The 27595-nt window shown below is 39.2% G+C and overlaps 2 protein-coding genes across 3 annotated transcripts in view; one reads left to right on the top strand and one right to left on the bottom strand.

Annotated features, from left to right (window-relative positions):
* CFAP43 (cilia and flagella associated protein 43) overlaps positions 1–18091 on the top strand; it is a 50492-nt gene extending 32401 nt beyond the window's left edge. The window contains exons 21-38 of the mRNA XM_064464101.1: positions 218–322; positions 1100–1216; positions 2016–2219; positions 3955–4161; positions 4906–4995; positions 5733–5810; positions 6614–6739; positions 7085–7204; positions 7286–7393; positions 8983–9069; positions 9347–9435; positions 9845–10052; positions 10831–10943; positions 11752–11908; positions 12742–12906; positions 14841–14921; positions 15995–16148; positions 16804–18091. Coding sequence (XP_064320171.1) covers positions 218–322; positions 1100–1216; positions 2016–2219; positions 3955–4161; positions 4906–4995; positions 5733–5810; positions 6614–6739; positions 7085–7204; positions 7286–7393; positions 8983–9069; positions 9347–9435; positions 9845–10052; positions 10831–10943; positions 11752–11908; positions 12742–12906; positions 14841–14921; positions 15995–16148; positions 16804–16961 — 2367 coding nt within the window. The 3' untranslated portion in view covers positions 16962–18091. The remainder of the gene's footprint in view (positions 1–217; positions 323–1099; positions 1217–2015; positions 2220–3954; positions 4162–4905; positions 4996–5732; positions 5811–6613; positions 6740–7084; positions 7205–7285; positions 7394–8982; positions 9070–9346; positions 9436–9844; positions 10053–10830; positions 10944–11751; positions 11909–12741; positions 12907–14840; positions 14922–15994; positions 16149–16803) is intronic.
* A 344-nt stretch (positions 18092–18435) lies between these two features.
* SFR1 (SWI5 dependent homologous recombination repair protein 1) lies at positions 18436–23603 on the bottom strand. Of its 2 annotated transcripts, none has more exons than XM_064464103.1 (4): positions 23282–23603; positions 21291–21409; positions 19737–20123; positions 18436–19508 (listed from the first exon to the last, which is right to left on the bottom strand). In XM_064464103.1, the coding sequence occupies exons 2-4, from the start codon at positions 21387–21389 to the stop codon at positions 19317–19319; spliced, it is 678 nt and encodes a 225-aa protein (XP_064320173.1). In that variant the 5' UTR covers positions 21390–21409; positions 23282–23603; the 3' UTR covers positions 18436–19316. The 2 variants fall into 2 exon arrangements, with proteins under 2 accessions (XP_064320173.1, XP_064320172.1); XM_064464102.1 differs by having other exon boundaries at positions 23175–23602.
* Between the last annotated feature and the right edge of the window lie 3992 nt (positions 23604–27595).

Raw genomic sequence — 27595 nt, 5'->3', positions numbered from 1 at the left:
ATTGCTTAAGTTCTAGAATGCTTTACTTCACCTTTAAAATGATGCCTTTCAGTAGCATGCAATATAGTTTTTGGAGAATATAGCTGCAATAGTCTAAGATGATGAAATAATGGTAATTCATTTCATCTATTAGGTTTCTTTCAGTAACTCAATAAAAATTGCCCATATCTTGTAATTTTGCACCACATCATATTTTTTTTTTTCTGTATCTTGGAAGGTGAGGAAGAAGATTGAGATGGAGAATTTAGCCAACCGCTATTTGCAGGATGTCATCAAACGTGAGTGCTGGGATGCTATGTGTGTAAAAGGACGCACAGTGAAGGTAACCTCTGCTTTCTAATTTATTTTTACAGTAGCTTGTTAATTTCTTAAGGTACATGGACAAAATAAATAGAATTATAACACACTTCTGGTTTGCTTATGGTATACAAAAAAACTTATTCATCCCAGGGTTCATACAAATCTTTCATTGTATTAATTTTGTCTGAGCGGGGCTGATTTTACCTTCTAAGGTGGATAGGAGTGCTGATAAGCAAATAAACAACTCTTTAATTCCTTGATCTCAGATAATATCTTTATGCAGTCTTGCTAAGACGAGGGGTAAATATTATTTTTCTGTGTGCATTCAGTATGACTTCTGCTACACAGAACATTAAGGCAAAATTTAATCCTGATTTTCCCTTTTGAAACAAAGGGAGATTAGTCAAACTGATGATACTGGATTATCTCAAGGGTAGTGAATGACCAAGTCATTTTACAAAGAATCTAATTATGGCTTAATTCTGTGGATAAAGAGGCCATATCTATATATTATTTAAAAAAAAAAAAAAAGAAAAAGAAGGAAAAAGCAAATTTTAAACCATTTTCACTCCTAAAAAGGCAAGTAGTTTTTGTCTTACTCCATTGTCTATATTTTTACTACGTTGTCTATATTAATTGATCCTCAATTTTATTCCTGATTTTAAGAAGTGTCTATAACTGTTTAGCATTCAGGTATTGAACAAATTAATTAATAGATGCTTTCTGAAGAACTTTTTACTTTGGGTTTTTGGGGTTGTTTTGGTTTGGTTTTGTTTGTTTGTTTTTTAAATTCAAACAGTGCTTCCATATGGCTTGTGAAGTGAAGAATTATCCACTGAAGGAACGTAGTGAAGAAGAGCTGGAAACTTTGGAGAAAGTTCTCCGGTTAAAGGAGCTTGAGACAGCTGATTTTAAGGTACAATCTCTTTGAAGGATTGTATAAAGGCATTTCAGATCAGGATGTTCTGAGTTGGCATCTTAACCCGTCTTACATAGTTATATTTCTGAGGTCCATTTTCTTGCTGTAGAAACCATCCAAAAATTTTAAAAAAGATAAATAAAGATGAAATGTTGTGGTTTTTTTCTCAGAACAAACATATTAGTATTAAAGAATCACAGAATAGCTGAGGTTAGAAGATCCCATTTGAAGTCATCTAGTCCAACCCTCCTTCAGGTTCATGTCCAGTCAGGTTTGGAATATCTCCAAGAATGGAAGATTCCATAACTTCTTTGGGCTACCTCTTCCCATGTTTGACAACCCTCACAGGAAAAGTGTTATACTAGATTTAAATTGGATGTCCTGTATTTCGATGTATACCTGTTTCCTCTCAATCTGTCACTGAGCACCACTGAGAAGAGTCTGGCTCTGTTGTCCTTAGTCCCCACCATCAGGTTTTTATATGCATTACTAAGATCCCTGCAAAACACCTTCTTCTTGAGGCTAAACAGTTCCAGCTCTCACAGCCAGTCCTTGCATGTTAGATGCTTCAAACTCTTAACTGTATTAGTAGCCTATCACTGGACTTACTCCAGTATGCCCATGTCGTGTACTGGGGATCCTACAAATGGACCCAATATTCCTGATATAATAATTTTAACTTGTATTATGTTGGTGACTGAGCTTAATTGAAGAATATAACCTCTAGAACTTTTTCATACATGTGCCACTGGTTCATGTACAAAATTAACGCAGTTACCGTGTTTGTGATATCCAGGTTCAGAAGAAAAATCCTGAGATTGAGCCTGAGACTGCATTATCTAAGGAAGAAGAGAAGGCAGAAGTAATGGCTGATGATAGTGCATCTTACTGCCTGACTGGAAGTCTTAGCTCTCACTATGGTGGAGACACATCTATCCTATACCACCAATGGGACTTGCACACCAGGGAGCAGAAAGTCAATCAGATAGTATTATTGAAGGTGATGGCTTCTTAAATTTGTATTACTGCAGTGACGCTGCCATATCTGTTGGTTCTCACGGCAGTCACAGCCACCATTAGATTTTGGGCATACTGACACTATACAATGGAGAGTTGCACAGGTCTCTGAGTTACTGAGATGAAAGCTGATAAATGCACATAGTGCAGTAGAGCACCATGTGGATTTGCCAGTTCAGCTCTGGAAGAAAAACGTTTTTATGAAATTGGGTACCCAATTTGAGGGTAACTGCATTTGCCCACTGGTGCTTCAGTTTCAGAGTTTCTATAGCCAAAGCTAGCTTGCACATCTCAGCATGCCCTGTGAAAACATGAACTCTTTCCCTATTATTTGCTGCGGAATGAAAGATCAGCTGGATCCTCACCATTTCCTTTCTTTCCAGTCTTACCATCCATTCATTTGGAATCTTCAATGTCTCTGTTATTTGTCATTCATTACTGTCAGACTCTTAGTTCTCTTTCCCTGGCCAGTTTATTAAGTAGTAAACACGCTACAGAATAGGCTTGTTACGAAGATGATCTACAAGGGTAGAATTTGTTTAACAACTCTAAATCATTGCCTCCTCAGAGCACTTTAAGGCTGTAAATGGTAGCAAAGGTCAATGATTATGCATTGTAATACATAAAATCTAGTAGATACACTAGTGTTTAAAGTAGATGGGGAAGAAACACAAGGAGCACTTTTGGATGTAAGCTTGGATGTAACAAGATCTTTATGCTGTATGGCTTTAAATTGTGTGTTGTGTATCTAAGTGTAGATATATCTTCAGTGTTCTTGGCCAAAGCAGTGAGCTTGCTGAGAGCTAGATGGCTGATTAGACATTGAGCAGAGCCTTTTTAATTGCAGCAGCATTGTACCCTGCCATCCTGCCTTATTACATCCTAACTTATTATTATATTGAAAATCAATGAAATAATCATGGACACAAATATTTATTGTAATACAAATTGCAAACAGCTAAGCATCTCAAAATATGAAGTTTAGTGATAGAACTGAAATCGTTTTCATGTTTCATTTTAGTAAATTGACAAAATAGGAGACACGCATGGTTTTCTCTCTTAATATTCTACTTTCCTTTCTTGAGATCAATTATTTAGGCTAAAGGGCTAATTTATTCTCTAAGAATACATGCTTTTTAAAATCGCTATAAAGTCTCAGGTGTTTTAAAAGGATTAGTTTCCGATGTTTGTTTATTTAATGGGCACATTTTGCTTACGTATGTCAGACAGAAAATCACAGAAAGGCGTATTGAAACTGCAGGTTGCATCACTTAGAAATCAGGAAAGTATGTCCGTAACACTGCCTCCTTGCATCTGTGATTTATAATCACTAGATTTACAGGTCATGTGTTTTTTTTCCTTTGAAGCCCCTTCTTTTAGTGGAAGAGCGCAAAAAACAGCAAATAGAAGGCAGCCTAATTTTTTATCTAGTTTTGGCAACAGTATGTTTCTTTCAGAATCTTTGTCAAATGGCAAATATGTAGAAGAAAAGGAATAAAAATTTCTAGGAAAAAAGAAAAAACCTAAAATTTGCTCACCTCCATTTGAAAGAGCTTGAACTCTGCCCTTATGATTATCACAAAGAGGCTTTACCAGTTTATCTTCCTGTCTCACATCCACATCCACACATTTATCATTCTGATGGCTTGAGGAGTGGTATATAATCACAGATGGATGTGGCCTGTGCCGTATTGATGTTTCCTTTTCTGGTATTTCAGGAAATCATATATAAAGTGAAAACTGCTTTTAATAAGGAATTTGACATAATTGCACGACAAAAGGAGCAGGAGATAGCACGAGTGAAAGAAAGAAACCTGAGGATCCGAGAAATCTTGGCACAACTTGACCTCCAAGTGGAAGTGTGGGAGCCAGCTCTTACAGACGATGAGATACCAGAGAGAGCGCTCACTGTTCAGAATTCAGAGGTCTCTGAAAAATAAATTGTTCTCTTTCACCCACTCAAATACAGTGTTCTCTTTCTTCTAATTTCCAGATATTGTGTCCATACTGAAAAGACTTAAAACAGATGTGTCTGTGTAATTAAAATAATCTTTTTTACTCTTTTGCTTCCCTTTCCTTTTTAAGGAGAAAGCTTTTAATAAGTCAATCTGAAATTAATAAAATGTGTACAATCTTGATTTACTGCTGTTAAAAGTTTTTAATTGCCCAGAAATTAGGTAGAAATTCCCCCTGGTTCTGGCTTTAAGATTCAAACCAGGATTACTTCCATAGATAAGGATTTGTCTGTTTTCTCTGAGCACCATTTTGAAACTAAGTAGTTTGTACTTATAAGTTCAATTGATAATTTATAAAGAAACACTATATAACTTATACAATATATTCGACTGATCTCATCTGCTCTTTTGGTCAGTCTTTCCCCACTTCTCTGTGATCTCCCACCAGTCCATGTTATTCCACCATTAGAAAAGGTAAGCACAAAACACAACTAGTATCAACCAAAACGATGGTAGGTTGTATTTTATCATTTTAAATATAGCTTTTGGAGCTGTTCAGAAGAACAATTTTCTTCTTGAGGAATGTGATCATAGAGCAGAGATACAAAAAGCATTAAGAATTAATATTACACCATCTTTCCAGATGTTCTTAGTCCACATGTGATCACTTTTGGAGAAAAGAGCCCTAATATGAACCTCATTTTCTTCCTTCAGATCAAAGTTGAAAAATTCCTGACTCAAAAAGAGAGAGAGAAAGCAGAAATGCTGGCTAAGCTTGAAGTGAAAAGACACCTTGCTGCTCTGGTACTTAAAGTAGTACCTTTTTTGCTGAATAGATCTTTGTCTGTGGTTAGGCTTATTTAGTTAATGCTGCACTCAAATATTCCAGTAATGTAGTATGGGAGAATAAATTTAAAACGGTAGGTAATAATGACGTATGCCTTTTCCCTTTTATTATCATTTACAATCAGAACTATGTAGACAAGCGGGGGGAAGAAGAGATTCAGTATTAGGCTCAGAATTTTTAGTAGTGTGCTTAGTGACAATTAAAAGTACTAGATACATTTCTAAATGCATGCTACTGCTCAGTCAAGAGCTTTGTGCTATGTGTTGGTCGACTGAGTGACCTCTGTTCTTCAGGGGTCAGACTAGAAGATCATAATGCTTTCCTCTGGCTTTAAAATGCATCTTTGAAAAGCCTAAGATGGTTCTGGCCCCAAAAGAGATGCACAATAAGACTGTGACACTACAACTTCCTTCATCCTAGCCAGTCAGCTGGCCAGGAGTAGTCTAGGCCTGTGTATTCTTTCCAAAACTGCCAGAATGGCAGTTTTAGTAAGTTATTTGGTATATGAACACCCATCCACCAGAAAAAACTCTGAGACTTTTAACACACACCCACAAGGAGCATTAACCCTCTAGTGACACACAGTATAATCATATGGGTGATCTAGAGGTGAACTACCCTATTATTGTTCCCAAAACTTTAGATTACCACACTTGCTTTTGTACCCTAATATACTTTTTGTCGTCATTCCCAGGACAATGAAAGACTGCGTGCTCTTAATGACATGATGGGTGGAGTGCTAGAAGTCAAAAAGGAAGACATCTTGAAAATGGTGAGCTGCATGTCTGTCATACCGTTCAGGTAGCTTGGGGGCTTTTAAGGAAATGTGAAATTCAACTGGCAAATATTTCCACCCTAAGCGATAGAAGAAAGTTGGAGAATTGGATTATGCCTAGATAGACTCCATAAGAGACCATACACTGGACTCAAAAAACCAGAAGATTCCAGTGCTTGCACGTGATTTAGCCATCAACACCTGTCCCTATCACAATGCAATACTCTAGGAACATAATCTGCTATTACAACAACTGTATTGCCAGGGAAGGGTCTGTTATCCATGGCTGTGATCTTACAGAAGAATACCGTGTTCCATTTAGCTCAGCAAATATAGATAGTACAGTAGTAGAAGAAGAAAAGAATGTGAAGGAGTGTCAGAAAAAGGATAGGGCAGACCCAAGCACTCTTCCTTGGAATTGATCTGTTACGGAAAATTAGGACTCCACTTAGAAGTATACATTAGCATGGAGTTAGATTTGGGGTTCTGAAGCAGAAAGTGTAGTATATCTTGTACCGACAGTAGTATGTTTGAGTCCAAAATACCTGCATTTTACAAGAACCGGTAGTGAATTCCTGTAAGCGAGTGAGAGAGAATATCACAATATATATACACCAAAACTACTGGTGCAAGTAACAGACCAGAGAAACAGAATATATATGGTACTTAGACTTAAGGCTTGTACCTTACTTACCACTAAGAAATACCTTTAATTAAGTTTGATGCACGATATAGTTTGTTAGTGTGATGATGGAGACGTAATATTGCTTTTGAAGCATGTTTGTCTTTAATACTTCCAGGATATTCCTCCACCTTCTTTTATATCCAAGCCTGAGCATGTTTGGAATGATGAAGAAAAGAAAACATTTAGAGAACATGAGAAAAAAGTCAAGGAGCTGAATGAAGAAAAAGAAAAGTATAGAAGGGTAAATTAAAATGAGAAAAGGAGTGGTTTTGTTTACAGTGCCCATGACCAAAGCTTCTGATCTTTCTCAGGAGCTACTTCCAAAAATCAATACTAATAAATAGAATAAATGAAGAGCAAAGATCATGTGGCATATTAAATAAGCCCTGTCTTAGACAGTAAAATAAGGCAATCTCTACTTACACCAGTTAATATGTGCCAAAACTTGTAGTATCTGACAAAAGGTAACTTTCCTTCATAAATGTACCAGTATTCCTAAAATGTTTTCTTCAGGTTCCATTCCCAGAGTTGCTGATGCCATATACAAATAATACAATGCAGCAGCTCTTGTCCTTCCCTTCCCCAGGCACTGGAAAATGAATTGAAGAAACTTGACACTTCCATCCAGCAAACAACACAAAACTTTGATGAGACTGTGTGCAAACTCTCTGAAAGGAAAGTGAAATTAGAGATGGTCATCTATCAGGTATCGCAGAGAACATCAACTTTTCCTCTCTGCCTCTGTGCAGCAGGAATGTTAACATTTTTTATTACAATCTTTTCACAGGAAGAACTCAAAATACTCAATCTTGTTTATGCTTTACTGTTGAATGAAGAGTTGGACACTAGAGAAGCTGGACTTCATAATTTCCTTATGAAAAAGGAGAAAGAAAAGGTTAAGTTATCGTCTGGCATGTTGTTCTCAGGAAAAGTTTAATATTTACAATATAGTTTCTTGTGAAGACTGCTCTTTCCAAATCAAAATTTTGCCATAAATGATTTTCTGACAATTTACAGGGTCACTGATTTTTTTTCCAACTTGTACAGGTGACATATGTTATAATTACGTATGTTTTTTAATAGATACTCATCTTCGTTCATCCGGAGTTCTTTCGTAAAACTCCATACATTCAGAAGGGCATGCTGCTATTTTTTTGCCATGTCTAATATCATTTAGTATCCAGCATCAAGCTGGAAGCACCAATTATGATGCTTTTATGACAAAAAAGATGCACGAAGGAATGTGTAATGCCATCCCGTTTTTCACTGAGGTGTCTAATGTCGGGGCCACACTGACTTGTGTTGCCAGTCAGAGCACAGACAGAGGTGGTGTGTGAGTATCTGACCATAGGAGCAGAACAACCATGGAGTACAAAGTGTTTATAGTGTTATCAACCAATTTAATCTCCTGAAGAGTTTACCCATCCTTGTCAAACCATATACAAGTCAACAGAAGACTGGAGAGCACAAGTAGTAGATCTGGATTTCAATACAAGTGCTTCCTGCCCACAGTAATAATTTTGAGTGACAGTTCTGATTCCTGTGTCCTGCCAATACTTGTGTGACTCAGGTGATCTAATAGTGGTAGTCTACAGGCTGGTTCTGTCTCTTGGGACAATATTATCCCATTTTCCCACTTTGTCTTTGGGGATCTGTTCCTGAGTCCACAGAGAATATAGTAATGCCCCCCATGTCAGATCTCCTACTTGACCTGTACAGACCTCTGTGTGTGGAGCTGCAAGCAGCCATTTGTATGTGAGCTACAGGGAGAGGTTCCAAAGTAGGCATCTAGCCCCTACCACTGAATAGGCTCAACTAGTTTTAAAATTCTCTGAGGCCAAGTGTAAACCAGCTTACATTTTTCAAAATACAACCTTTTTTTAAAAAAAAATTTCTAAATGTTCCCATTAGTATATCTTTTGGTCCATGCAAACTGCCAAATAGAACAAAATGGTCTCTCCAGCAGAGTATAAGCATTTAACAGCCTTGATAAAAGCTTAGTATCCTCACACGTAGCAGAACTATGTCGTGACAACAGGGAAACTGCATTTGAAAATGGAAAACCCTCCACTGAACAGCATTTGAGAATTTTTGCCTGGTTTTGAGTGGCATTTGAGAATTTTCTACTGATCCTACCTGTGACGACATGAAAGGAAAAGGAAATCTCTATGCAAGTGAAAACAAGTATCAATATAGGTCCTTACATTCAAATTTTAAACAGAAGACTGTAAGCGTTTGTATAAGATATTTCTTACACAGATTTCTTACTTTCTTAAGCAGTGGACTAGTTTAATTTCACACCTTCTGACCTTTTAGCAGTATCTACAAGTAACCCCCTGAAGAAGACATTATACTGTTAGTAAAAATAGCCCACAAGGTTTTTCTAGAAACAAGAAAGTGTCAGCTTTGTCAGTGTATATGATTGGCCATTCAGTGCTTCTACTGGCAGAGTTTCATTCCTGAAATCTTTTGGCTTTGCTTTAGGTCAAGACTGCAAGAACAATCCAGACTACAAAAAGTAAAATTGAAGCTTACACAGAGACCTATGAGAATGCAATAGCTGAAGAGAAGGTGAGACTCCGAAAAAAACACAAGGAGATTCAGAAATTTAAAAAGTCAGTGCTGTATCTTGATAATGAGAAGAGCACACTTCGCTGTAAGTGTGGGATGCGTTCTGGTCAACTTGCTGATCACTGAAATTAAGCCGTAAAGGAGAGTATGTGCATAGAAAAATTTATTAAATAGTAAATTAAGAGCACCATATTCTGTATTTCTAATATATCAGCAGGTTGATGCTTTTTAAAAAATAACATTGTGGTAACAAGGAAGCTTTCTGTTTTCCTCCTAGAATCTGGAGTGTGGTTTTACAAAGGAGTTTGCTGACGTACCTGTCAATCTCCTTGATGAACTTTTCCAACTTTACAAACATCGACCACAGTAAGATCCCCCCGATTCCTTCTGATTAAATACTAGTATTTCTCGTGTGTCAAGAATGAGAATACTATTTATTTTGATTTATCTAGTTATTATTTTGATAATCACTAGATAACTAGACAGCCTGCTTTTTATTGGATAGTTAGCAATGGTTCATTTCCTATCGTACTAAGGATTGCTATTTTGAGTACTGACATTTCCTTATTCACCCCACACAATATATTTTAAATGCAATGTAAATAATCAATTCTCAAAAACATATATTCTTACTTTGTGTAAGATGCAGCCTTGCCTATTTGCACTTTGCAAAAGATTAAGTATGAAGTGTTCTTAGTTGTTTGTGAGCTTCTTTTATGCAAGAGAAAATAAAAAGTAAATACAGTATGTACTGTGTACTGTGTATGTGCACTAGGATCCCAGTGACGGAAACGCTCCTTGACACTGCTAACCCATATGGGGGCTGTTCAGGCTCAGCTGAAGATTACAAAGATGCACTTGCCCTTTTAATGAAAGCCATGGATGAACTAGATAGTCCTGAGCACATGCCTATTGGCTTAGACCCATCTATATGGGAACACTTTTGTCTAGCTAGACGAAATAAAATGGAAAGTGAGGAGCTGGTATGTAAAATTCTTTATTTTGCCAGTATACTTCTTGGTATTTTCAGGTCTTAAACTTCTGTGGCGTTCAAGCATAGGGTCAAGCTAATGGTGAAATGACAATGCTGCTACATAAGCTGCATTTGAGTTTGAACGTTGCTTCTGGCCACATTCAATTCAGAATAACAGAAATTTCATCAAGGGAAACCAGCTCTACTTCGCCTTCAGAGGAAAATTTAGCATACGAATGTGGATGGATTTGATGAGAATGACTGTGACCTTGATATGGTTTCATTAAAAAAAAAGATCATTTTCCTTTTCTCTGTCCATACCAAAAAACTATTAAGGTATTTGATTTCCATCATCTGTTGGAGTTGTTCCCTTCCATTAGCGCTCAACCTTTGCAGCAATGCGTTCCCATATTTTCCTAGAACACCAAGAGCAATTCTTAACAAAGCGTGTTGCTGGAAAGTTCTAGCAAGCTATCTGTTCAGTTTAAAAGCACGAAGGTGTAAATCTGAATTATCCAGAGACAGAGATACATGACCTTTGACCAAGAGAGAAGGAAATGTGATTTCCCTTCATGTGAATAAACTATGCATAAATGAATAAATTATTTTCTGAGCAGAGTGTAAGGACTGTAACCTCTGTCTCATGTGCTCTACTGGGATTCTCAAAATACCAGGCTGCATATTTATACATATGGCCTCTTAAGAACTTGTCTTCTCTCTTCTTGAAGCAGCTTGCCCTGACATACAAAGTTGAAAAAGTGCAGAATGTCACAATATTGCTTGCTTAGGTGAAATGGAAAGCCCGAACGCTGGCAGAGATGCAGGCCTTTCTCCAGAGAAGATTGGATGACAATGAGAAGATAAAGTCAGAAATAGAAGATATTTTCCAAGAACTCACTTGGTAATTTTGATCTCTTTTCCTGTGTTCAGCTACATTTTAATACTCGACCAACACAGAACCAGAAGTTACATACAGAACTACACAGCTGTGTTCTCCAACACACTTTTATCTAGGATTCATCTAAGAGAAACAAGATGTTATTGCAGCACATGTGAGCAGGCCAAATCACTCTTAATCTACCATCTTAAGTAACAATGTCAGTAAGGATGGCAGCATGGTCTTCAATGCAGACTGATTGCCCCAAAAGCTACATCATACAGTGAATCCCCCAAAGCCTCCAAGGCCATATTTGTGCTAGCTAGCTCAGTTAAATTTTGCTCACGTAGGCCTAAGATACAGTGATCGCTCGTAATTGCAATATGCTGCTCAGTCACGAGACACCTGATTTCACTGAGCTGCTTCGACATGCAATATTTCTTTTTTTTCATGTACATGACACAATCTTCACATTCATTGTCATTCAGGATCAAACCCTAGGATAAATTATACAAGAAAATGGGTGCTGGCTGGGAGTCCTCATTTCCTTTTCAGTTGTTGTTAAGATTTCTCTTCAGTAAGAACACTTTCTCTAAGAACATCCACTAGAGTATGTTAAACTGAATCCAGTGGTTGAAAACTTCATGTATGGAAGTAAGTTGCAAATTCTGTTGTCACTTTGGGAGCAAATAGAAGACAGGCTGTCAAGGAGTAACTCCTACATGAACATACCACTTACCAGTAATAAAAAGAAACACTTTGAGAATCATGGGAGGATTTATATAATCCTGTTGAAATCACTGAACATTGTTTCTGTTTTCTGCCATTTTAGGCTGCAGGAGGAGAAGATGAAACTTCAGCTGAATCTGACTATCCAGTTTTTGCTAAAACAAGGACAAGTGGAATTGGAAAGTACGGAGATCCCAGACTACACTGATGCCATTCTCATTAATAAGAGTGTTATTGAAGAACTGAATTGGTCTATCATGGTAATTCACATTATCTGAAGGAAATCTAAGCTTTTTAAACAAATGTATTGTCCTTCAGGGGCTCTGCTTTTTATCCAGTTTGACATCTAGTTTCAATTCATTACTACACACCAGTAGGCTCCATTGTAATCTAGAGGCTATTAAGAATTCTGTGATGTCTCTTATCATGATGTAAGGATTGCAATACAGGCTGCTTTCTTGACATGTGATCAATACAATTCAGATCAATGAAATGGCAACCGTTTTTAGACACACCATCACTTACACACACTCCGTAAATAGGAAATGCTAATATCCTGGGCACCAGGCTGAAAATTCCCTCAAGGCAAACTTATAGTCATGTTAAGAAGCATTTGAACAATAGCTTACATTAAGATTTAAGAAACTAATACACTTTTTTATGTAAGGTGAAATTGATGATCATACTTAAAACAGTTTTTCATACTCTCATTAAATGTTTTTTTAGGCATTCGAGCTGCACAAAAATTGCTTGTTACTACTACTGCACAAAGCCTTCGGTAAAAACTGCAGAATACCTTATACAGGGCAAGTTTGTTTTTTGTAGAGTTAAAATGCCTTTGCATTCTTATAAAAGACGGAGAGAGGTTAGCTGTAATTTTCTTCATCTCCTACGATCCAGGGCTGTGGCACAGAGCATAAAAGGGAAAAAAATTCCACAAAAGATAACGATGTGGAGCAAAGTCTGGAAAGAGACTGCAGTATAGCATGTTTTCCTTGCTAAAATTATAACTTTGGAAGTTTGCCCATCATGTTGCAAATAATTATTCCATAATCTGTAAAGAGTGTTAATTAAGATTAATCTATTTTTTCAGGCTCAAGGGGAAAAAAAAATCGCTAGCATGGTGGAATGTAAAGACTTCTCTAAAGGGATATTTCAGCTGGAATGGGAACACAAGAAAATGAGAATGCAGATAGAAGATCTGAAACAGAAGGCTCGGGATATTGTAACACTACCTATCTCAAAAGATCGCCAGCTAGTGAGTTACTCTAATTTATATTTTGACTGCAGAAAATTTTGCTGCCTATACCTGTAAGATCATTTATTCCTCTGAAGTCTCTTACTACTATGGAGAAACCTGATTCCTAATAGGTCAACAATTCAGCTTTCAAGGGGAAGTTTTTCTCGAGATTGATCAGTGATTAAGTTCTTTGGGATGTTCAGGTGTAAACAAAGACAAAATTAACCCTAACTGTTAGTATTTCAAAGTTGGCACTGAGAGTAGGGAATCAGGATTTTGCAGCCACAAGCAAGAGATCTTTTAAATCAAGCACCATAACTTCCTTTTAAGTGAAAGGTCTGAAGTGCCCCCATCTGGTATCTCACAGAAATACCGTGACTTTTGCTTAGTGTACAAAGATTGAAGGAGCCTCAGTGAGCCCCACTCACTGCCATTTGTTGGCACAGCAGCAGAACCACAGGGAATTGTTTGCCATGCCTGGCAGGCAAGAGGCAGCAGCTGGCCGGCAAGTCAGCACCCACATAGCTTTGGATAAGCCCAGCTGGCAGGCCAGGAAACACAGGTAAACATTGTGGGAGAGAGCCAAGGATACCAGTGGGAGAAGAGAGGAGGAAGAAGAGGGGTTGTAGGGGAAGCCTGAGGGTATTGCAGTATGCGATGTTGAGGACTGCAGGGAAAGCTGATGGTTTGGTGACAATGAGGTGGGGGCATAAAGGTTTGGAATAAGGGATGTTGGAGGATTGGTAGGCTGGAGATATTGAAGTGGGGAGAGCTATAAAGCACAGAGAAAATGAAGAATGTTGGAGAGCAGGTAAGGATATTGCAATTCAATCAAAAGATTAAAAGAAAAATCCAAAACACCTGTTTTACTCAGGCTTCATTTATTTTGCTGCTCTCCAAACTGCTTGTTCACTTCTGAATCACAGCCAAGGGACTACCGTAACTAACACCAATGAAACAGCTTTCCAAAGAGGTGATGTGACAACACACTGAAAAGTTCTTGTAGCAAATTTATCACCAGAGTGTTGCCGTTAGCTCAAACTTCATTTAAACTGATGAGCAGAACTATTGCCCTTCAGAGAGTTAGACTTGCCCATAGCAAAGGCATATACCAGTTTAATGAGAATTTTAATGCTCTGAGGGGCTTGACTTTACTTCACTTTTTGAGTAGAAATGTGGGGTTGGTAGGAAAGACAAGGCAACAGAGACTGCAACAATAGGAACAGAAAGAAAGATGGTTTCGATAAATGCGTGTGGGCAAGGACCTGAGAACACCTAGAATGAGGGCTGAGAGTGAAGCAGTAAGTAAAAGCAATTTGGTGCTGTAGGCAAGGAGCTTCCTGTTTCTCCTCTTCTAACTAGAGCAGTCCACATAATTTTACCTGTCACTTTGGTGGGACAGCACTCTGGAAGAATGACTCTACATCTACTGCCTGTTACGGGTCATACAGCCGTTTTACCATTTGTCATTTGATAAAGAGACATTTTAGTAGCAGTGTGCCAAAAAAAAAATCTTTGATAAATTCTCTGAAACCTAAATTACTACGCAGATACAAGAACTAGGAAGCCTTGACAGAAAAAAACCCAACTTTTTTCTCTGGCTTAAAGACAGACTGCATAGCACTTTGGCCTCCAGCTGTGTTAGGTTAGACTACCATATAAGCAAAAGTATAGCTTGGGTTTTTTGACAACCTCACAGCAAATTTGCTTGTTCTTTGTTTCCATTAACACATAATAGATAACATTCTTTTTAACAGCTGTACAGTCTAGTATTCACACAGCATCCAAGAATATCTTTACCATATCCATATATCATCACTAGTAAGACTTACCACTGTGCAGAATTCTAGTTTTTTGAGTTCCACATAGTATGATTGTCTTAACAGAAGTGTGGAATTTTTGAGAACAAACAGGCTTAATAAGATGATTATTTTCTGGTTTTAATTCTTCAGTTCCTAACTGTGCTGAACTATGACAGCCGCATCGCCCACCACATTTCAGTGATGGAGCAGACCCTTGGCGTCATGGATAAGGTAAAACCTAAGTGAACCACCCCATTTAAGAGACACATCCTTAGTTTAAATGCAACTCCTCTCCTTCATTAGCAAGAGATGTTTGTAAAGAATAACTGCAGTTGATGCAGGCGTACTAACTCTTCAGCTAACTCAAGGACTGTTGGAGGATAGCCATAAGAGCACATATGGATGAATATATATATCCATGTATTTATTCATCTGGCTTTCAATACTTTCTTCAGCTTGCGCTGAGCTGTCTACAGCAGCAGTTCTCTAAAGTCTTTGGAAGCAGTCATCCTACACTGATTGCTGCATAGATCAACCCTATGGAGAGAAATCTACTTGCTGGGTTACTGAAATTAAATGCTTTCCTTCCTGAGCATCTGAGTGCAGATCTGCTTATCACTTCTTACACAGCATTGCCTATAAAAGTCACTCTTCCATTTCTAATGAAGCATTCTTCCAGTCTTCACTTCTTAATGTTTCTCTCCAGGAGTGCCAGCTTGTCCATAATATTACTCCTCCGCTATATTCAAAATAACACAGACAAAACAATCTGATTTGCTGGCTCCCTCTTCTATTTCAACATTCAAATTATGATTATCCTTGTTTTTAAGCTATTCCACTGGATTTTCTCCATGTTGCTCTAGCTGGCATCAGCTGCCTCTTCCTCTTCAAGCTTTAGTATTTATGTTGTCTCTTTGCAGCCCATCTGACAGCTTCAGCACAACCACCCTTTCTTCAGCAGCTCCTACCAGCCAAGACAGAATTCTCAACTCACTGATTCCATTGACTTCCTTGCCTTCCTTTGCCTTTCAAGTTTTATCTTTGATATATCTCTCTCCCTGACCCACACCTCTTTGTTCCTTGTCTGCTACTTATATTAGAAGTCCATAAAGCATACTGGAATGCAGTGCCTGTGAAAGACGTTGTACAAGTAAAGCTAGAATGTGCTACTAGTCAAATCAAAATACGTGAAAGTTTATTGAGCTACAATGCAGTGCTTAAGATTATATGTTTCCATCAAAAGTTTGTCCAAGCAGCTTTTGTATAAGCTCATATATTTGCTTTATTCATTTTGAAATGGACAGCTGCACAAGAAGAATGTGAAGAACCGTCAGAGAAGAGTTAAAGAGTTGGAGAAGTGCATCAGTTTAAAAGAGCAAGCAAACTACGAGCTCAGCATGGAGCTGAAAGAAATGCTTGTCTCTGTTTCAGAAAGGAGGCATATCTTTGAGGCAGCCGGTGAGTCACAGTAACGCACTTGAAGTCACAAGCAAAAAATATTCAGAAAATATCTGCAAGGCCAGATGGTCCTGTTTTCCATCATCATCAGCTAAGGGGCAAGGAGCACCTATTTATTACTGTATGGGCACAGTTAGCAGTGCCCTTTCTACTGCAATAATTTAACATCATTTACTTAAGAGCATACCTAGAGATTGTTGCTCTTGTCACCAAAGTTAATTGACTAAATTGCTGATACTATTTAAGTCAAAATATTATAGTCATAACTACCTTCACTAGACAACATGCTTTCCGTCTTTCTCAGAACTCTTCAACCCCCTTCTTTCCACCCATTCAAGGGAACAGAGGAAGTAACATGAAGCTGAGAAGGGGATTTGCTGTTAAGTTCTCTACAGTTTTCCTTCCACTAATAAAACCGAGATTTTCAAAATAGTGGGTACTTGCTAGAAACTAAAAGAAGCATGGCCAGTGCCTTTTTGAAATTTTTTTGCTTTATTCAGTACTATAAAGACTCTTAAGCCCAACTGTGAGCCTTTTTTAAAATGCTTGCCTATTTTATACAGAACTTGGAATAACCTCAGGACAGGTCCTAGATAACTACAGATTATGCATCCCCTACAAGTACAGGCTAACCCTTACATCTTGTTTTACGCAGACACACAGCACATTTCTGGAAAGACTGCGAAGCAGCGTTACCGAGAGATTTTGAAGCAGAAACACCTACGGGATCTTGTAAAGGAACAGGAAGAACAGTTTGAAATTCTTCAGGCAGAAGTTGAAAGACTGAGATCAAGAACATTCCCTGTTCTTTAAAAACCAGAGTCCAGGTGGATGTATAATGCCGTGGTCTTGTCCAAGCTCCTCGTCTTAGACAACTACCTTTTGTCCCTGAACTTTTCTTTCCACAAATGGTTTCTTCTGCAATTTCTTTAAAAAATAACTTCAGTTTGAAAGATGCATGTTTTTCTGTTTTGTATATTTCATACCTCATTCCCATTATATTTCAGTTCATTAGATGTATTTCTGCTGTTTTGATTATATAAACCATATAGCTCATTACAGAAGACAAAGGGTACAAGAAATTGTAGACTGATAGAACAACAGCTGTATTTGTATAGCCTTAGTCTGCAATATCCATTTGTAGAACATTGTGAAGGTGAAGTACTGCAAGAGATCAGTGAATTTACAGTCCATTAATTTTAGCAGATGTATTTTGACTGCATTTTGCTTTTTAAAATATCTTTACACCTGTGATGGCACAGGTGTAGGTGTGCTACTTGGCCCAGGTCTGAAGGCTGCTGCTTATGATAGCATAATTACCCACAGCCAGCAGTAGCTGTGGCTGCTGCCACTGGCAGAGTCACAGGAAAGCCAGGTTTGGAAGCATCTGGCCTCCTGAAAGAGCTGTTGCTATCTCCCACCCCTTTGCACAGATCTGTAATCTATTCTCCTGCCAGACCTCTCCAAGACAGCTCAGCCAAAGAACCCTTAATAAAATTAACCACTACTAGAGTAGGATCTACCTACTCAGGCATTCTGACTGATTTTTATTTCCTTTTATCCACAGTGTGCATTGATTCTTCTCCTCCTTTCATAAATCCACATAAAATCCAAACTTATTCCCTTATAAATGCATTAATAGCTTTGATACGTTAAACAAAAATCTACACCTGTAAGGAAAAACGACTTGTACACCACCTCTATTTTTGCTTTACCATCACTAACTGGGGTGCGTAAGGATTCTATTTACATTCCCCTTCTTGCAAGACTTTTTTCTTCCTTCTGAAATTTCCCTAGAAGCCACAAAGTTCCAAATTTGCCAAGTATCTCTGGGAAGAGAACCAACCCCTTCATCGGGCACCATCATCTTCATTTATTTATCTAAAGAGGCAGATGAAATAGTGTTTTAATACAAAATGTGCTTAGCAATAAAGGTTGCTCTTCATTAATTGTGTGTGGACAGCAAGATTCCATATCCTTAAAAGCAAGTTATGGGTACAGATTTAAGTCTAACAAGCCCTATCAATGTTAAAAGGGTCTGTTTGATCTGGGATTTTCTTCCCCTTGAAATATGTAAGAAATTACTCCCTTAAGAAAGCAGGAAATGCCACCTGTAAACAAAACAGTTAAGGTACAACCCATAAGGAATGTGATCACCTATGAAACGATATTCATAGCAGGGAGAGCTGTAGAGTAGTGAAGATTTCCTTTAAAATCATCACTTGTCAACTGTAACAATATGTAAAATAAAAGCAGGCAGAAGTCACCACAGTAAATGCATAGGCCATCCTGATAAAATAAATTTCAAGTTAAGATTAAAAAAACATTTTACAAAGACAGCATTTATTGGAGGATAAATGAAGTACTGAAGTTCTATTCAGCTTTATGATGCTGTATTTGAAGCACTTGCCTTAGACAAGGCCTTATGTTTCTTAATTATTTGAAGACAGAAAACACCTTGGCTCTCACAGGAAGTAGTAGAGTAGACAGATGGTTGCCATTTTCTTGCCTTCCCTTCTATTGTCTCAGGTTGTGGCAGAATGCTTAAGAGAGAGCTTCCCTGAAGACAACTGTCTGGCCCAGAATCTGAAAACAAGTGCGTTATGGCACACTTCCCTCAGTAATAATTAATTCTGTTGAGAACATTTCAGTGCAGCTTCAGAATATTAACAACATGAAAAAAATCACTTAACTCACCAAATGCTGTCATTAACTGACTGGCAGCAGGAAGACATTTGTAAAAGGGGGGATGTATCTATGGACAAAGAACTGAACTCTTCCCCATCTGAACAGCAGAAGTGACAATTAATTTGAGTTCATTATTTCAAGACAAGTAACCATGCGAAGACTAATCAAAGAACCGACTGCCTTCTACCTGTTAAAGTATGACTTGATTCAATTTTATTGTTGTTAAATAACTATTATTGATCAAGTTTTCAAGCCAGGTTTTCCAAAACAGCATGAGTTCCACCTTTTCCATGAAGTAATGCCTTTTACAGTGCCTACTGTATCTAAGTACATGGCTTTACTAGTATTTCCTGAGAAAACCTCTTAACCTCAAAGCGTAAAGTCCAAGTCCACCGCCTAATCAATACTTCTTATGCGATCAGAATTCATTCAGTCTTTTCTGCTCGTGCCATGTGGAACTGAAAGCTTTGCACCTGTAGATTACACATCTATAAAGTCTTCTTCTGTTCTGCTGTAGTGCAACAATTGGTCTTCTAATCCAAAAGTATCTATCAGCTGAGTGAGACTCACTTTCTTGCCGTCTGCAGAAAAGGCTGACTGTAGTTCGTATAGCATCAGCTGGGTACTACTTCTCCATTTCACTATCAAGGCCTGCAGTTCAGACAGGTTGTTCTGAAATTGGGACAAAACAAAAAAATTGTCATTTGCTGAAATGTGGGAGGTTTTTTTGATACCTGCAGATCTATTTTTAAAGCACAACTTAAACTGAGACAACACACAAACACCACATAAAAAAAAAAGGTGAGTCAGTATTGTTACTTAAATCAGTAAATGAGGATTACACTATGAATTCTACTTCCAAGGATGACTTAAAAGTGCTTTTTCAGAGGTTTGCCTCACCTTGGATCGGTACCTCTTAACCAGCTTGAGCCTTCGAAGTAGTTCTTCCTTCTCTTGCACTTGTTTCACCAGCCTTACTTTTTCTTCAAGGGGCTGTTCCTGACTAAGATCAGCCTGTAGCTCACGAGAATTCTCTGCTGATCCACAGAGATCATTCTCCTGTAAGGAACTTTTGACACATGTATGTCCAGTGCCATTTCTTTCCAGGTTTTCAGAACCATCTTGTAATCTAGAACAATCTGTACTTGTCTTTGGCAGGCACACTTTGTCAGCACCAGCACTGTCTTTTTCTTCAGTGTCTATTTTAAGCCTCTTTGCCACTGTAAAATTGGCATTAAATGAACGTCTTGTTTTCCTTAATCTTTCCCTCAGAGCTGCACTCAGTGGCTAAAAAGAAAAAAGAAACCCCCCCCCCGAAAGATCATTATAATCTAATCTTTGGATCAAATTTCAAAGAACTGTTTACCCTAGTTATTATTTACATGGAATGTGTCATATATTTAAAGGTCACTGTAAAGCCAGACTTCCTAATTCTCACTACAACTTTCACAAACATAACAAAGTTAACTTCTATCTTTCACAAGTGTTTGCACACACAGCTGGAAGATACAGAAAGATGTATCTCCACATTTTCTCGGAGCAAATCCTGTATTCCATTGAGGCAAACCTACTCATCTAGTCTTTGCGCAGAAGATACACTGCATATTTCAACTTGGCTGATTTTATTCCATCATGTTCAATTTCCCCCTATAGTTTAATGGAGATAAGGGATGGAGTTTTTTGCTGTTCCATCCCCACACACATACACTTTTTGTATTAGCACTAGTATAAAACATCTGTATTCTACTTGAGAGTATTAGAAATTTCCTGTATAGTTTTGACTTGTTCAGCTTTGAGATCCTTCACTGACAAGCATCTAAAATAGTGATTCGTCTTCTTCAAAATCATTTTTCTTTATAATCTGTGTCTAATATTTTTACCTGTGAAAATATACTAAAATATGGGAGAGGGATTAGTTAAGGAACAGTTGCAAACTAGCCCTGTCCTGCATAGGTCCGGATGCTGAGTGTGACAGCATCACCCTAACGCATGCTAGGATGGACATCAGAGCAGGGCCCAGCATTATGGAGAACATACAAACTGAGAGCGGTGCACTTTGCTCAAGTGCAAGCAGAGGTCACGGGAAGTCATTCTGCGTACACAGAGACCCAGAAAACTAGGATTTGAGAATACTGAAGATGACAGATTAAAAAAATACAAGCAAACAACACCAAAACCCACCACAAATCCTAAACAGCAGTTAAATTTATTAGGATAGCATTTTGGGTATACTACTCCATCACTTTGTATTCACAGCAAACATCTGCATATTCAGAGCAAAGTACACCAAGCACATTCCTCACCTGGACAGCCTTGTAGCTATAGGTATATGCTACCTATCTTTAGCCTTCCAGCAAACAGTATCTCGGTGACTTCGAACTACTTGATGATTTCACGAGCATTTTTCTTACTACGAAGAGTCACATTACTAGAAAAACAAGTAAGTTTTCATACCTGTTTCCCTGAACTAGTCCCCTGTGGAGCTGCTGTCCCAGAATCCTTTGGAGTATTGCACAAAGATGATGTCAATTTATCAAATACCGGTTCTTCCATCTCAAGACAGAGAGCAGTTTCTGTTAAAAGACAGAATTATGTATGGTGCCATTTTCACCTTGATTATAATGAGCCATGTGGCTGCAGCAATGAGTAAAAAGCTCTAGTAAGAAATACTAAGGCTTATTTTCTAATTGTTACATTCAAAGAGACATCTGCGTAAGTTACACACTGTTTCGTATGCTAAGTAGCATCTTGCTTTATGAATGGCTTTTCTTCAAGAGGATGAATGACAGTAGTAACTGGTATAAAGTATCTTACTTTTTGATTTGTATATTTTTTCCCTCACTCAAAACTCTATAGAATTTTTTCTTAAAAAGATGAAAAATATTATAAAGTCTTACAGATATTCACCATTATATTATTTTTCTATCTGATATCCTCTTTCAAGTGTTAAAAAGGAGCAAGACAACGTGAGAAGCACCGGAACCCATTGTATTATGCCTATAAATCCAAGGTCAGATCCTGCAATATCAAACTCATCAAAAAAGCTCACTCCAAAAAACCTGTATTTTCTTAACCTGAATGACCTTTACTGCTTGCCTCACTCAAAGGAATAATCCCTACTAAGCCAGGTTGTGAAGAACCAGTCCTTTCATTTAACTGCATCCCAAGCAGCAATAAAAGTGTTGTTGGGAGCCACAATATTTTTATTGTCCACATGTATAAACAATTCATCTTTATATACAACAAAATAATTGGATACCCAGGTCTATGGAAGTAGTCCAGTCTCATTTGATCCTTCTGGGGATACTGCTTTAAAAAGTAATTACTCACACAAGTAGAATTTCAGATTAAAAGCAAGCATCCTCAGTTCACTCAGAATAGCAGCTTAATTAAAATGATAAGTCATACCTCTCAGCAGGTACCAACTCCAAATTGATTTGGCAATGTTTAGTGTAGTTTAGCACTTGTGAACCACCTACTAATCACCAAAATGCAGCTGGAAAATTGTCAGATACACCTCTGTTTACCTGCAAATTGCAATTAGGATTTTCAAAACAGAAGCCTCTTAAAAATACAATCCTGCAAAATAAACACGAGGCAACACAAGACTGGCACAAGGGGCTTCCTCTTCAGAGATGAGATGTACCAAAGCTTCAGGATGCCAAAATCGTACTAATCCAGCACCCCCAGTCTTGCTGGCTCTATACCAAAGGACGCAGGCCCTCATTTATCTTACAAGTCAACATTCCCCCCAGTTGTTCAAAATTCAACATATGGTATTCTATTAAACCAGACTTCAGCAAATTGGGTATTTCAGCAATCTATCAATTAAACAGGAAACCCACAGGACTCATCAAATATAATACAAGTTATCACTATTATTTCTTAATGTAAGAAAGAGCCTTGAAAAAGCTACATCATGCCTACCTATACAGCATGTCACAAATATGTAATAAATCGTACTAAGCAGCAAAATAAATGCAAGCCTAAGAGCTAGCTTTAACAGAATCGTTCAACTCTTTCAAAAGGAATCCCGTGACTCTCTGCCTTTACATTCTAATGCAGATTATTTCTCTTTAAATGACCACGACTACAATTAATATCTTTGCCAACGCTTCACTAACGCTGTTACTTTAACTCTGTTTGGCAGCACATTCACAGACTCCCGCACCTTTAAATCCTTCCCAAAATCTCAGCCTAAGAATCCTTTACGTTCTCTAGCAGTAATGCTATTTATCACACAGAATCTTGTCCAGCAAGTAAGGAAAGCTTGGGCTAGACGGAGAAAAGACAATTTTGCCCTTCGGTATTTGATTTTGCACTTTGGATGCAACCTACCTCAGCTTTCCGCTTATAGCTATATCATGTACCAGCATTCACTCCTTTTACGTTCTCCTCTCACCAGCCGAAGGCTCTACTAACACTCAGCAAGAAATTTTCCCTACCTACTTTTCCACCCCAGAGAGAGGCAGAAGGAAGGCTGGACAGCCCACAAGCAGAGCCAGAGACGCGGGGGGCTCCTTCGGCGGCGATGCACCCCGGGGGGCCAGGCAGCTCCCCCGAAGCACAACCCAAGGCAGAGGCCGCTGACACGCCGCGGAGCCGGGGGAGGCCCCTCGGGAGCACAGCGGCCCGCAGCCCGGGGGGACCAAGGAAGGAGAAAGCCCTGAGGAACCCCCTACACCGACACCGCGGGGAGCAGAGCCCGCTCCCCTCAGAGACAGAGAACAGGAACACACCCCCCAAACCGCCCTCCGCGCTTCAATTTCCCGCTTCCGGGGGAAAGGGGCCGGCCGCCGGCAGTGCGCCTGCGCACAGGGAGAAGCCGTGTGGGGCTGTGGTGCGGGCGGGCGCGCGAAGCTTGCTCTGCGGCCGGGCGGGCGGTAAATGTGAGGCTGGGCGCCGCTCCCGCGGAGCGCCCGGTGCGACCATCTCTGGGGACCTCGTACGCTCTTCTGTTGCGGCTGGGCATGCAAAGCCATGCTGTGTCCCTTAGGCCACCATGGGCCTGCCGCCCCACGGCTGGCCAAGGCCGGGTGCTGCTCCGCTGCAAGTGTCCCTGCGCCGGGCAGCGCGGCTCCAGCCTCAGCTTAGGGCGCCGCCCTCCATGGGTGGCACGGCGGGCCCGGACACAGCCTCTCGGCACAGCCAAGGGAAGCACAGCCCCCCACCTCGACCTCAGGCACCGCCTCCTCACAGGAGGGGAAGCACTGTACCCGAGGGCCGCGCCAGCAGAAGGCTGACCTGGGCAGTGCTGTCCTGGGTGTGAGGGAAGGAGAAAGGCGTGAAAATGAAGAAACCTGACTGGGAAAACCAGCAGGTAGATTGTGGCTGGGACAAGGAGCAGCCCCAGCTCTGGTTGCAGTTATGCCGTTCAGAGCAGGGTTAGAGAGTGCCCTGGTGCTCAAAGGCACTGCTGAAGCAATTTTCGTACCTATCTCAGCAAACTTCCCTTCCGTGCTGCAGACCTGGTTTCCCCATGTAGCTTTATGTTTCCGAAAACTGATTTGTACAAAATCTTCCAATATAACTGTCAGGACTGAGAAAATGAACTAAAGAAGCCGTAATGGTGATAGCGCCCAGCCCGCTGTGTATGTCGGGGTTCCTCCCGCAGCGTGCACAGCCCAACTGCTCCACGCTGTGCACCCAGGCCTCTCACAGCTGTGCTGAGTGTCGCACGTGGAATATATGCACCCGCACGCTCTTGCTAGATCATGCCCTTAATGTGTGTTGCAGGAATGCATTAATTTCCTGCCTGGTTCCTCCTCACAACCACAGATGAGGATGCTCAATTTTCTCTGCCTTGTGTAACTCCCATCTGCTTTGAGACAAGATACACTCTTGCGCTGCACTGAGAGGTGAGTAAGCACTGAGTGTAGGTGTGATAATGTTAGCAGTTGCTGTGCTTTTGACATTAAGTATACATAGATTCAATCACTTCAAATAGAATTTTACTGGGATGATAGCAACCTTTTTTTCTCCCACAGTAAGAAGTATCTAAGCTTTCAAAGACCATCTAGAACAAGTCACTGGGAAATCTGAGAACTTGGGACCGTTAGATTACTCCTTGTATAGGAGTTGACTATCTGTGAGTGAAATTGATTTAGAAATAATATTCTTAGTAGCAAATGTGGGAAGTTAGATTATGTGACTAAGTTGTATGATCAGTTATAACCATCTAGCAAAAAACCTCACATGATACCTCAGCTGTTGAGGCAGTTTGGAGGCATTTTTTAAACTTACCCCTTTTATGTTGCAGGTTTGGTGTTTTTTTTTTTATTAATATCTGCAGCTAATTTAATGTCATAAATATTTTATTTTTGTAATGTGTTAAAAATGGACTCCCGAGTGCAATAGTAAAAGTGCTAATAGAACTTCTGCTGCAAATTTATCAAGTGAATTGGATCTCAAATATGCTGTTGCTTTGAGATGGCACGTCTCCAAGTTCCCAACATATTTCCTTCTGTCTCAAGGACGGTCCCTGCTTTAAATTACTCATGCTCTGTTGTACAGACATGTTAACAGTTGAGTTGCACAAGAACAACAGAAAGTTTGAGATTTTAGATCGTGTGCCAGCTGAGATTCCAGTAAGATTTTACAGAAACATAACACATGAAAAAGTCATCCTGTGCATTATCATTGCTACTTTATTAGAGCAACGCCCATGTGCCCCACCCCAAGCAAGGATTACAGTCTGCTTGAGACTGTGAATATAGAAAGGCAGTTCCACACAGATAAATATACTACACGTAGAATAGAGAAAAGGAAATATTACCATCAGTAGTCACTGATGCTAATCATCCTAGGAAGAGATCCTGTTTCAGGTTGGTATTAAATGTTTAGCTGTGTTTATCACATTTACCTATTTGTTTACTTGGTGTTTACACATAGTACTGCAAAAACATGACTTGTCCAAGATGTGGCAGGAGGTCCCAGACAGAGCTGGGAGTTAGAGTGTCATCAGTCACTCTCCAGTGACTGTCCATTACTTTTATTGCAGAAATCCAATAGTGATGGGTATTATTTTACCCGCGACTTAATGAAGGCAAACAGAAGACACACTAAAACCTTCCTCTGAAAAGGTACGCATCTGTTTCCCTTGAGGAGAAGAGATTATCAATGTGTTATTGATACTGGCATGTTTATGGCACACTGCAGAGCGTTTCTCATACTGTTCAGTTAAACTCACTGGTATGTGCACACAGCTAGCAAGTTTGTTGCAATACAGTCTTTATTAAGCACTGTAATGCTATTGTTTGATTTTTTTTTATTCCTTTTGTGATCAGAACAGTTTGGAGTAAGCAAAATAAAAGAAATGCATAGGAAATCGTGCCCTGGTAATAAAATTATTGAGCTCTATTTGCTGAGCATACTGCTTCCCTTCAGAGAAACTTTGTTCCCCAAAGAACCAGAAGGAAAATGTGCTTTCTGATTTTATTTTCTGTTTCTGTGATGACATTTTAGTGATTGGATTTTTTTTTTTTCCCAGTTTACACCAGTTTGCACAACTGAAAGATATTCTCTATGTATCGTCTCTTTCATTAATCTTATATCACCAGAAGAGCACTAGGGCTCACACATCAGCGCTGACAGGACAAGAACATGTTATATTCCCCTATAGGCAACATCTGTAGTAGCAAAGCCAAAGTGGAGAGTGATAGTAAACAATATTGACTTTGGGTTTAGAGACTCCTCTTTGACCTTTATGGGTTCTTTTCTTCCAGGGTGCCAGGAGCATCACAAAACTTCCCTTTAAGAGCTTGCTGGGCACAACAGCCAGGCCTTTTGTCCCTAAACATTGCCAATGAGTAACAGAGATGTTAGTCAACATACTAAGTCTTAAGGCACATACGCATTACCCCCTTCTCTCATTTTTCTGAAATCTGTTGATCTTGTTTGAAGCCAAATGATGTATCCTGACACATGAAGTACACTCTGCACTGTCTGCATATTCTCTCTTGCCTGAGGCAGGAGGGTGGAGTGTTTTTATGTGCCTAACCACTAACTGCTGCAGAAATTTTTAAAATCCTACCCGCTTCAGCATGGGCCTAGGGCTGTGTTTTCGCTGGCTGCAATTCACTCCTCAGAAAAATGTTCGGACTTGCTTATAGCTGTATAAATATATCAGGGGAAGGGCTTTATAGACCAGATTCCTGGAGTAAAACCAGTTTGCTGCAACAAAACCTGTCCTTGAGAGATAGATTCTGCTCTCATAATGGTGCAAATGTCCGGAAATTACAGTGAAGTCCCTAGAATGACATCAGCCTGAAGCTATAGCAAAAGCAAAATTTTGTGCCTTTTCTGCTTTACAGCTGGAGCGTGCTTATTCTATCCCTTATTTTCTACTTCAATTTTCAAGGTACCTGTCTTGAAAAGAAAAACTGACATAATTTATTGTAGCTGAGAGGCACTGCAATTTGCCATTACAAAAGATAATGTAAGAGCCAGCTGAGATAGGCTTCCTAGTTCTCACTGCTGCATATGCGAATAACCAAGTGGGTGAGGCACAGTGCTAATAAAAGGGAATGGTATAAGGCTGTCTTTTAGTTTTGTGTGTGCTTGTGGGATTTTCTCTGACATAGTCATGCCAAAAATTGCAGTTTAAAGTCTTTACAAGACTGTACCAGACAAAGGAAACAATAAACAGACCTTCAGTCTTCTTGTCTTTGTTGGAGAACTGATTGATCATTATTTTAAGAAAAGTCAAGCCTTTTAAATCTAAGCCCTTGCCCAACCGAGTCCCTGGTACAGCTTTTGTC

This window comes from Phalacrocorax carbo, chromosome 12 (assembly GCF_963921805.1).
Source record: "Phalacrocorax carbo chromosome 12, bPhaCar2.1, whole genome shotgun sequence".
In the NCBI taxonomy this organism is placed as follows: domain Eukaryota; kingdom Metazoa; phylum Chordata; class Aves; order Suliformes; family Phalacrocoracidae; genus Phalacrocorax; species Phalacrocorax carbo.
The sequence above is the reverse complement of the archived record's forward strand: the minus strand, read 5'-3'. Positions and strand labels throughout refer to the sequence as shown.

Bases quoted from the DNA above. Each gene is read 5' to 3' on its own strand.
- SFR1 (XM_064464103.1), bottom strand. From the start codon at position 21,389: ATGGAAGAACCGGTATTTGATAAATTGACATCATCTTTGTGCAATACT. The intron at 20,124-21,290 runs GTATGAAAACTT...TTTTCTTTTTAG, and splicing joins GGACTAGTTCAGGGAAACAG to CCACTGAGTGCAGCTCTGAG. The intron at 19,509-19,736 runs GTGAGGCAAACC...TCCCAATTTCAG, and splicing joins TTAAGAGGTACCGATCCAAG to AACAACCTGTCTGAACTGCA.